The 12,120-nt window shown below is 35.2% G+C and overlaps 1 protein-coding gene across 1 annotated transcript in view; it reads left to right on the plus strand.

The window, feature by feature from the left end:
- The window catches only part of LOC149960357 (uncharacterized), a 35,562-nt gene extending 24,738 nt beyond the window's left edge, over window positions 1–10,824 (plus strand). The window contains exons 20-26 of the mRNA XM_090167465.1: window positions 28–128; window positions 1,795–1,866; window positions 2,120–2,226; window positions 2,420–2,492; window positions 4,250–4,351; window positions 8,778–8,945; window positions 10,744–10,824. Coding sequence (XP_090023591.1) covers window positions 28–128; window positions 1,795–1,866; window positions 2,120–2,226; window positions 2,420–2,492; window positions 4,250–4,351; window positions 8,778–8,945; window positions 10,744–10,824 — 704 coding nt within the window. The remainder of the gene's footprint in view (window positions 1–27; window positions 129–1,794; window positions 1,867–2,119; window positions 2,227–2,419; window positions 2,493–4,249; window positions 4,352–8,777; window positions 8,946–10,743) is intronic.
- The last annotated feature ends 1,296 nt before the right edge of the window (window positions 10,825–12,120 follow it).

Consider the following 12,120-nt stretch of genomic DNA (forward strand, 5'->3'; position numbering starts at 1 on the left):
TATTTTCGTTCGTGATTCGGATTGCAGGAGATGGAGGAGTGAAAGAAGAATCATTGCCAGCAGATCTGTCTCAAAAGTCCAGTCTCTCTCTGGAAGATGGCACTCGATTAGCTGATGTTGGAATATTGGTTAGTGTTTAATTTTTGAATAATTTCTGGTCATTGGAAGTATTTCGTCCCCAGCGACAATTTTGTCACTAAGCTAGGAACTATGGAACGCCAAAGTGTCACAAGCAACACTTTTGAACATGTCAAACGTTTTTGACTAGTGCTTGTTCATTACCATTCATTGGCTTAATATTAATTCACCCACTCCCATCGAAGTTGCAATTATTTATTCAACCATTAGAAATTCGCTGCTTCATTTGGGCGTAGCTGGGGAGGTGTCACGTTTTTACTTGACTCGACACAATTTATACATGTCAAAATCAATTGTAGACACGTCAAAACCTAATTTTTACTAGTGCTTTTCGTTTCGACTAGACAATTTCCTCACGCATCGTGATTGCAAGAGAGGTCTTTAACGGTAATTGAACAGAAACATAATTAACATAATTTGACATGTCCAAAAGTGTTGCTTGTGACAATTTTGGCTTTCCATAAGTGACAACTTGGCTATTTTCTGGGTAACGTTATTGTTTGGAAAATAGCAAAGTAAATCATTCCATGTGAAATCGACTATTAAAATCAAGGTTTTGACTTATCATGTTATTTTGCTTTGAGCCTGCAGAAGGAATAGTTCAAATTTGTATAATTTTTTCCTATATAGCAAAAAACCTCTGTGCTGTAATTTTAAAATTAAACATTTTCGTAGCTATGGACTGAGGCCCACGAGGGGTCGGAGTGTGCAATTACTGCTGGCTTTACCGGGGAGTCGGGTTCCGGCTCTTGTAACCCAGCACGGGCGGTGGCGCACTGGGAGATGTTAGCTCCGTCCAAATGGTCCTATCTCCACTTCGACTTCGGTCCGGTGTGGGCTGGTAACTGGGCTTCGGCCCAGGCTAACGGAGAGGGGCCGGGCAAACAGGCCGTCTCGGCGGATTGAGTTGCCAGCTGTGCCGGTTTATGCGGGCTGCTGTGTGCCCGCCGTTCCCCTTTAGGCGCTCTTTCCAAAGGGCTTGGCTCTCTACCTCTCTAGGTTGGGTGTCGGCTGGCGTTGCCAGAGCATCCGCTCTTATTCCCACTGCTGTGTGCGAAGTGGGGGCTGGTCGACCCATTGCTGCACCTTCTGCTGGGTTGAGTGGCTTGAGTCAATGGCGCGACCATCAGTAGTGGGGTACTGCTACTCATGCTGGTTTTGCCGCCTGTCCGGGTCTGTGGACGCTGGCGTAGGGAATAATGATGACAGACCTCCGGTGGTGTGGTTTGGATCTTACCGGCTACACCGGGCTATAAATCTGACACATGTCCAGCTATGGACTGAAACTTTCATACCACTATACTAGCAACACCCACTAAACAAATGTGAAATTTAAAATTTTAATAACTTTAAAGTAGCAGTATAGGTAGATTTAGTAGAAAACAATTCATTTTAAGCAGCCGTGTTAATTTAAAGTCCAATAAAAAATTACATATATACATTCAATAATATATGTTAATTTTTGTGAATTTGCCGGGGAAATTTAATTTCCAAATTAAAAATGTGTAAATAAGGAATATAACGATATTGGCTCAACTAAAAATACAAATATTTTGACTCTTAAAATTTTACCTCTCACTGTTTCTAAGTCCAGGAAATTTAAAATTTTTGAATAAAAATATTAAAGCTTTATCTTATGATTTTTATCTTTGAAAGGTTGAGCAGTCCTACGGTATCCCCGTGGACATAGAGTGGGGAATTCATCAAAACAATCTCTTTTTACTACAGGTACAATATGATTTACGTTATTTACTTAACGATATGCTCTCAATAGTGGATCCGAAAACAGAGTACAAAAGCCGATACCCTCTGAATCAATGCATGTTTTAAAACAATCTGTTTAAGTTGTCTCTTTATTGCTATTATATTCTATTCTTTTACCAAAAAATATAATAAGATAAAATAAGTAAAACTTGTAAACGGATATTCGTGAGAGATAATCCATTGAATTAAATTAAATTAAATTAAATTAAATTTTCAGGCTCGACCGATAACTACATTCGAGAAGGAATCAGATTTCGAAATATCTCACGAAATTGATACCCCACTTCATTCGGAAGGAGAGTACACCACTAGTGCTAACGTCGGGTAAGACTGGATTTCTATTTTTATTAAACTCTTTAACATTAACAAATAACCTATTAATTATTTTTAAGTAGAGTAATTGTTAATCGTTTTGATCATAAAATATTTAACGTTTTAAATTTACATTAGAAATAGAAAAAAACTATTTTGCATTGCATATTGATAAATGTAAGATTGTAAATTTATTGTTTTGTAGAGAGGTCATGCCGGATGCAACTTCACATTTGGGTGCAATGGCTGTTAATGGTGTCTTTGAAGTTGCCATAACGGTAAGAAACCCCACTATTCATTTATGGAATAACTTTTCTGTCATATTAAAGATATATTTCTGTATTTTAATTTTGAAAATTATTTCACGATAACGTTTCTAAGTGTGTTTTTAACATTTTAATTTTTGCAAATCATCTCTTAAAATTTTTAACATGCGCTAATTCAGTATTCGAGAAATATCTCTCTTTCTGGTTTAAGCCTGGATTTAAACTAGACATTTTAAAAGGATATGATTTGCCGCAAAAGTTGTAAATCAACTTCTTTAACTAGGGAGTTTAAGCGAAGCGCTCTAGAAGTTTGAACGACAAATCGGACAAAGGTAAAAGAACCTAAACTTTGCGAAGAAACCTTCTTTAAAATCGATAAAGCGTGGTTTCAGTTTGACGCCTACATTTTGCTAAACCCGGGTACACCAAGAAATAAATAAGTGAAAATTACGATAACGCAAGTCACGTATAGCTATGAACATTGTCAAAACCAAAAGGTTTACTTACCATTTTTCTTTTTGGTCAAGTCCAAAAAAATCAACTATGAAATGTAAACGGGGATGTCCCAATATTCGTTTCTCAGACGGTATTTAATGTACTCAACCTCTATGTAGAAATAGTAGAACTAAAACAATAGAAGGTAAAAACTATGCAGCTAAGAAGCTTCTCAAATAGGAGTTAGATTGTGAACGACTTATGTTTGCAAAAATATTTAAATTTTTCAAACAAATTAAATAATCATATTTCATTATTAAGGTTTAAATTTCTATTAAATTGAGCCTCAGACTTCATTTCAAGTCAATTCAATTATGGAAACGTCAAACCTTATTTGTGTTATTACCATGGCCATATCACCCATGATCAGGCTTTTCGCTTTTCGCACAGCGAAATTCTTGCTAATATAAAAAACACACAATGGTAGCTTAGAATAGAAAGGATAAAAATTGGCGTTGTTCTTCATTTCGCGGTAAAACAAACCAAGATTCTGTGCCGGTTTTGAACAATAACTAGTTTTAAGCGAAGGTGTGAACGTGGCTTATTGTCTATGCGAACCATCATTTAAACATCGGTAACTTGTAACTTAACAACATAATTTGATTGCACGAGCGCAAATCTGTTACGAAATAGATAGTGAGTTTTGGCTGTCATTTAAAACAGATCGGATGAAAGGCGGCGACCAACACTTGAAATAACTGTAAAAAAAATTGTGATTTTATGAATTAATTCAATAAAAAGGTCTTTTTATCTCTTTTGTATTCGAGTTAAAATAGATATCTTAATATGTTTTGCGAAATATATTCGCGGATTGAATTGACGAAAAAAGCTTTGAAAATGATCATGTGACTCTCGATCTTGTCGTTTAAACTTCAAGAGCGCTTTGCTTAATCTTTTCACTTATAGATATAGAACCTTTTATGAAGAGTCATTTAATTTGTCTGATTATTGAGGAGCTTTCAGCACGAATCGTAAAAGCAGAAATCACATGGCAAAGTGGACACCACTTTCGCTTGCAGCCAGAGAAACCGAGTTCGACGAGAGCGGTATTTGTCTATAACCTAGCGTTAAAAAAATTATTTGAAAATTATAAATTAGAACGTTCCCTACGTCATACGTATACCCTGAAAATTTCAGAACTCCACCTATTATAATTTTTTCTAAGAAAAATACTATGTTATAGCAAAATCAGAAATCCTTTGTTAAAACATTTGTATGTATGCCTACTATACATTTCATGAAATTTTTCAATCTGTTATTTCTTTATTTTGCAGTGGCGATTGTCTCCAAGGGGTAAATACAACTTTCCAAGAAACGCATATTTTCTGAGAAATTTGCCAATAATACAAAATCACACTTTAATGTCAATTTTTAACGTAAGTACCAGCTAGTGTTTTCGAGAAAATATGTAACATATAAATGCGATATCTTAAAGTTTTTGAATATTCAAAGCTTCGTCGTGGGGTCACATTTAGAGACAAGGGTTTCATTATAAAACTTAAAGGACCTTTAAAAAAATATTCAAATTATAACCATTTAAAAGAAGATTTCAGAACAACTAGGTTTAAAAGCCACATTGTAATGGATAAAAATAGGAACCAATTGAAACCCTTTCTAAACCTCCCATAGGCTACAAAACACGCTGTTGGTTTTATAAAACAACCTTAAGTTTTTAAATTTCAGAGGATTGTTATTGACACTCAAAATAATATCGTTAAGATTCTAATCCATTTTAAGCCACATTACAACTTTTTGTGTATTCTTAAGATTCAATGGGTTCATGGACACTGTATCTCTAACCGGACGGGAAAAGCAGCCTAAAAGAGGTACCCCATCACTGTCCGTTTCCGTCCTACTTCGTATTAGCTGAAATAGTCGGCAGTACTCGATTCGCAGGGCCGTCAAGGTCATTCGAAAAAATGTAAACCCCCATTTCAAACGGAATGTTTTGTCGACCACGTGTCGAATTATATGGCCTTGACAACCCAAAACTTTCAAAATTCTTGAACCTCACCCCTTTACAGAGAGACGGTGGCGGCGGCAGGTGATTTTGTATGGTGGAAGCTACAGCTTTTCCCGTCCGGCTAGAGATACAATGTCCATGATGGGTTGAACATTTTAGGTTTTAACAAACCGCATTATAAAATAAAGAGGAGTATTATTTAAACCATATAGGAGCGAGGAATCTCTTCTCTTTATGGTTAATATTTTAATAAATATAGGATGAAGATTTCAAAAATTTTAAGTTTTTAACTAACGATAAAAAAACGATATTTATTGAATATTGATGAAAGGATATTTATTGAAAATTGATGAAAGGATATTTATTGAAAATTGATGACTCGATATTTATATAATATTGATGAATATATATATATAATATTGATGAATATATATTAATTGAATATTGATGAAAGTATATTTATTAAATATTGATGAAACCATTTTTATTGAATATTGATAAAACGATATTTATAAAATATTGATGAACGTATATTTCCAAAATATTGATGAACGTTCTATTATAAAAAAGTTCACGAATCTAAATCTCCAAAACAAAAATGGAAAATTTTAAATCAAATACTAGGCAGAACGAATGCTCCTAAAAATATCCCTATTGATGCCAATGTATTAAATAAACACTTTACCGCAGATGGCGCACCAGTACCCACAGACTCGGGGCTTAACTATCCAATTAGTAATCCTAATACAATGGCTGTGTTTCCCGTTTCTACGCCGGAAGTTAGTGACATAGCCAGAAGCCTTAGCTCTGGCTCGGCACCCGGTTCAGACAACTTCCACCCTCGTCCTATGAAGCAGGCACTTAATTATATTTTAATACCTCTGGTTTTCTTAATCAATCTCTCCTTTAAATTGGGTAAATACCCTGATAATTTGAAAAATAAAGTTATCATTCCAATCTCCAAAAAAGGTGACATTAACGATACCAATAACTACCGACCTATTTCACTACTTTCTTTTATAGCCAAAATTGTTGACAAAGCTTTTTTTAATCGCCTAACCAGTGGCGCCGATCGCTTTTTTTCCCAATGGGAGCTGAAGCTAACTAATAAACTTGGAATGAGGCTACTGGCAACACTTTCTTGCTACGGATGCTTAAAAGTAAATGGCCTTTAACATCGGCGGTTTTACCAATGGGGGCAGAGCCCCCATTGATTTTTCCCGATGGGACCCGCCGCCCCCATGGAATCGGCGCCACTGCGCCTAACATGCTTTTCTAATAAATACTAACTAATATCAGATTACCAGTTTGGCTTTCGTTCCAACAAAAGGACATAAAATGCCTTAGCAGAAACCTATAAAAAAATTACTGACACACTTGATAACGGGGAATCTGGCGTGGGTGTCTTTATGGACCTCCGCAAGGCCTTCGACAGTGTTCCTTATGATAGGCTAATAAACAAATTATACGAACTTGGCATTAGAGGGAAAGCTGGAAATTGGATCCAGAGCTATCTATCTAAGTGGCAATGCTTTACTAAAGTTAACAATACTATATCCAATCCAATTGGGCTAAGCTCGGGCATACCACAAGGCTCTATTATTTCCCCCATACTATTTAATTTGTTCATTAATGATATTACTCAACTTATTAAGCAGGGCATATTATATCTTTACGCCGATGACACTTTACTATTAATTGGAGGAAAAAGCATTAATAACATTATTAACACAACCAATGCCTGCCTAACAAAGATTCAAAAATGGCTTAAAAATAACGAACTAAAACTTAACTTAGATAAATCCGAATATATACTTTTTAATAACCTTGGAAAAAATACGCACTTAGACCAAAGCTCGATACACATTGACAACATCCCTTTAAAAAGAGTTGAAAAATATAAGTACCTCGGACTGTGGTTCGATCCTTCCCTCTCTTGGAACTCTCACGTTGAATATCTCAGGAAAAAGTTATCACGAGTCTGTGGGATTATATACACTTGCAAAGCCATGATACCTCGAAAAGCCCTCTTAGAAATTTATCATTCATTATTCCATTCTCTGTTGTCATATGGAATTTGCATTTGGGGGAACACGAGTAATATCAACTTAGACCGACTTAAAAAATTACAAAAAATAATTATTCGCTCAATACATAATGCCCCATATTATTCTCATACAAAAAGCTTACTATCAAATAGCAATGTATTAAATGTTAGACAACAATTTAAATATACCAGTCTTACATTATTATATAACGATCAAAATTCCGGATATAAGCTGTCAGAAAAAAATACCAACTTTTTAAATACTCGCTCAAAAAATATACTAAAAATCCCAAAATGTCCATTTTCTACCAAGGAGCAAAAATTTATAATTCTTTACCTCCAGATGTACAAAGTGCTACAAATGTATTAAAATTCAAAAAAACTATCAAACAAATGCTTTTTAGTAATGATATTTAATTATACAAGTGTTGTTGACGGTATTTATTTTAATGATAGGGCTAATTCTTTAATCCTGTAAATTTAAATTAACTTTGTTTTATATAATATAGATATAGGTTATTTTTTCTTTTTTCCTTTTTTTACTCTTGCTGTTTTATTTTAAATATTCATTATAACTAAACCCCTTAAGGAGGGCTTACAAGTCGCAAGTTGACTTAGCCCTCTAATCTCTGTAAAACATTTTTTTTATAGTAAAATAAAAATTCAATTCAATCCAATGTTTATGAAATATTTATGAAAGGATATTTATTTAATATTTATGAAAGGATATTTATTTAACATTAATGAAAGGATATTTATTTAATATTTATGAAAGGATATTTATTTAATATTAATGAAAGGATATTTATTTAATATTTATGATAGGATATTTATTTAATATTGATGAAAGGATTTTCGTAAAATATAAATGAAAGGTGCGTGAAACTTGTACAGATAAAGACCTAACTTTCTTATGTGCAATATAAACTTCTAAAGTTCCCCTTTAACGTTTTCGAAGGTTTGCCTATGCTTCGTAATATAATTAATATATAATTACTCAGTTTTGGAAATATAATTAATAAATATTTGTCCTTTTGCTCTATTAACTTTTATATTATTGAATTAACTTTTAGCTTTAAAGATCATAAAAGTGATTTAAAAGGAGGTAAGGGTTATCGAGTAAACTTGAGGGTATTCATTGGAAAAATGAACCCCTATAAACCTTTCAATTTCATAAACAGCCCTAATGATTTAAGTTTGTTGCTTAATATTTTGAAACCCAAATCAAAATTTGTGAACCAGTTCGAGTCATTCATAAATTGGGTGTCCGTGGCCTCGGTAGTCCAGTGGTAGTGGCGTTGGGACGGTAACCCAAAGGTCGTAGGTTCGTTTCATACCTGAGGTGATATGATTTTTCTCAATCACTCTGGTGTGGCACCACACGCAGTGTTATTCTTTGGTTTAATTGAAACTTCTAAATAACAAACCCTTATTGTATTCTTTTTCCAACCACGTGTGGCTAGTATTTTTTACCTTGGTACCTAGTGTAAATTGTCCATTGGACCCTTAGTTATTTCCCCGAATGATAATGTTCTAAAAAACTCCCATTGATCATAGTTAATAGCTAGCTATAAAGAGGGTTACCAAAAATCCATTTTGCGACGGATATTTTCTGAAAGGCCCGTAAACTAACTGTTGACTTAATGGGTCGCGAATAAACGGTTGTTCATCAAAGCTAAGCTTTTAACAGTTAATTGCTATAGCTGCTTCTTTTCCGGAGCTATTTTAAGATGCATTTTTTAATGGCGGGCACTAGGACAGTTTTTATATTAAGACCACTTTGTCCTGACAGGGTTCCCTGAGGTTCTATCACGGAGAGCGAGACATAGTAACAGAAAGTCAGATGGTTTCCGTGTTTGGGAGGCTGCTTGACGACGAAGAGATGCTGAAGAAAGCCGCCAAAAGGAATGTCTTCTACCCTCCAAACTCTGTTCTCGGACAGACCTACTACATCTTGTCAGTAAGTTCATAACAATTGGTATGTGGTAGAGTCTATTGGGGACCGAAACGAGTCTAGGTGACGTAACGGTTATAGATACTCCGAGGTTGCGCCTATAAGATCTCTTGCTGCTGCAGACAAATTAAAAAGTCATAAGAACATTTTTTCTTAAATAACCTTATCAAAATATAAGCAAAGTTGCAAAAATTATATTTTATTGCAAGTATCATTGTTTATAATGTTACGAATAACGATGAAGAAAAACAAACAGTGCCTGCTTTAGCCGCTACCTATCTAGGTTTCAAAGGTGAACCAAAGGGGGCGTAGCGATAGTTTTTGTCGCGAATAAGTGATCCTGAAGGTACCACATTTATTATAAAATAAGAAATAAGCAGTCACGCTCTGGAATAAGAAAAGTGCAGCTTCAGTATTGATTTTGGCGTCGAAAGAAGAAGGAAAATTTTTAAAAGAAAGCATTATCACGCTGTGTAACGATAACTTATCAACCAGTGTCCAAATTTTCAATGACCCTACCAAATTTTGTAATCGCTGACACGCGTTTTACTATAATGAGAATGAACCAAAGTTCCCCTAATTTTAGTAGGTAATTGTAATTGCATTGAGAAGTATTTCCAGTAGTGACTAACTTACAACTCAAGAACCCGTGTCCTATTTCATTGTACAAACACGAGACATAGTAAAAATGTGATTAGATTAACATTTAATAAGTAGGAAGCACGATGTTTATAACATAATTACCCAAAGATAAACCATGCCTATCCGCGTGTAACCTTTCTTTTTTTTACTAAATTGTTACTACAGTAAGATCGCAGGCTCTCCATATAAGCTAAGAAAAATTTTGAGAAATCTTGAAAACAGAGGCTTTAGTTGCGGCTTCATAGTCTATGTTAACCTGAAAACGTTCTTGGTGCAAACTAAACAAATATAAAAGATATTTTATTCCACAAGCGTTAGTTTTACCAAATACCTTTGCGGCTTTGTAAATGTCAGACTAAGAGATTTTCGTTAAGTAAAAGCCTTTCAGATTTTAAAAGACGCTAAAGAAAACTGTGTGGTGATTTGCTTAGTAGTATTACAGCATATGCTTCTTAATAATTCAAAATAAAAGAGATCGTTCAATTCCTGAAAGACAGGAAATGCGCTATCAACATCAGCCTTACAAATAAAACCATAGATATAAGAAATGTATATAAAGGTCTAGATAAATATCGGGGCGTCTAAGCCTAACATAAAATACGGAATTGACAGCTAGCAGACACCGAGGAAGGCACGTGACCAAGAGCGCGAGCTCTCTTAGCATTTTAGTACTAAGTGCTTGACCTTTCCGCAGGCCGTAGTCTTTAGACACCATCTGTTGGTGACCTTTAGTATAATTTTTAAGAAGGAGACAATGGCTCTCGCGACGATAGCACGAGCTTTCTTACCGATAGATAGCGTCTTATAAGGATAGCCTGTAGAAATTACGCGTTTCTGCTAGCTGTTACCTCCGCATTCACTCCCTTTGAAATATTTTATCTAGACCTTTATATACCTTTCCTATATCTATGATGTCAGTATTAAATTTAAATCGAAGGTGGTCAGTCGAGTGGTCAGTTGTTCACTGGACCACTAAATTAAAGGGTCCCACTGGTGTTTGAAAAATCCAGCCCGAAAATCGAGTAGCAGGTGCTTTTGTTCCCTACGTCATAATTTAGCAACGGAAATTGTTAAAATTTAAAAGCCGGTGGAGCCTATAATTCAACTTGGTCCTCGGATACATATTATGGATCAGTTCATGTATTTAAGGCTATGATTTCAGGGCACGGGGTCGATGGCTCGGTCGATGGTCACTGCCACTCACTGGTTCACTTTAAAAAATTCCTTATTTCCCACTCTGTAAAGGGGCTCACTACATTTTCCATCTGCTTGAGATTTAAACCTCGCCTTCCAAGTTCCAAATTCGAGCCGTCCCAATTGTAATCGATTGTAATACGTCGAGCTCATACCGAGGCTAATACGTTAGGTAATACGAAAACGATTCAACTATAACAAAGTTCACACGTACGTTTAAAAAGGTTTCGAAGCTCTTCAAATCGTTTTCGATCACAAGTGTGAACCTAGTTAAATCGCTTAAACCGTCTCAAATCACTAAAAAACCGAGGCTTATGACTGTGATTACTTAAATCAATTTTAGATTCCGTGATTCGTATGTGATTCATCGATTCGAGAAGGATTACAAGATTCCGAAGTTTCGTATATTTTATGTTAGATTCTCTCGATTCGCAAGATTCTTGATCAGATTCTTGAGATTTGGAAGCACGGAATCAAGGTCCGTAAAAGTGACGGACCCCTCGATAACTTACGTGTCGCCTAATTATTTTTCTCTCCTAGCGCCCGAAATTTCAAGGGGGGGCGTAATGGTAAAGGTCATCGGCAGTAGCGGTGCCAGGATTTTTGGGGAGGTAGGTCAACCATTTGGAGCCCCCCCCCCAAAATTTTGGAGACCCCCCCCACAATTTTTTCAAATCCATCCACGTGGATTGATTAATTTTTTTTAAGCAAGTGGTGCAAATTTTGGGTAAAAAGGGTACGCGACCAAAAAATTAGAACTAACTATGAATTCATATATTACTCAAAACAGAGTGTGTTGATCCTTTTTTGTGTACCGATAACACTTCACAAATGAGTGGTTATTTACTTATTTCTACGACTGAATTCCAGTCTATAAATTTACAGCCGTCCTTTGTTACTTCGCATGTACATCCCTTACATCAGAACTTACAACTTTACGAAAATGAATGTACGTAGGTACACTAACAATTTGTAAGTAAAGTAAGTTAAAGAACCATTAATTTGTAAAGATAAAATTAAAGATACGATTTAGTTAAAGTAGCGCTCGCGAAAAATTAAAACTAAAAAATAAACTAATATCAAAGAAAAGTTACTCGTACCTTTGAAAGGAATAAAAACAGCAGTGTCGTTAAGCGAATCACTCGCATTGAATATTGAAAAATTAATATATAAATAAATTATTTCGCAAACAAATTGCAGAATTTTCCAAAATTAAATAATTTGGAGGCCCATATATTAAATTTTAAAGGCCCCTTAAGACGACAATTGGAGGCCCCTATCAAAATTTCAAGTAGGCCCAGGCTACTGGTCATCGGGGGTTGAAATTCTGCCCCTTTTGCGACGC

This window comes from Leiobunum rupestre, chromosome 2 (genome assembly GCF_980474605.1).
Source record: "Leiobunum rupestre chromosome 2, qqLeiRupe1.1.hap1, whole genome shotgun sequence".
In the NCBI taxonomy this organism is placed as follows: domain Eukaryota; kingdom Metazoa; phylum Arthropoda; class Arachnida; order Opiliones; family Sclerosomatidae; genus Leiobunum; species Leiobunum rupestre.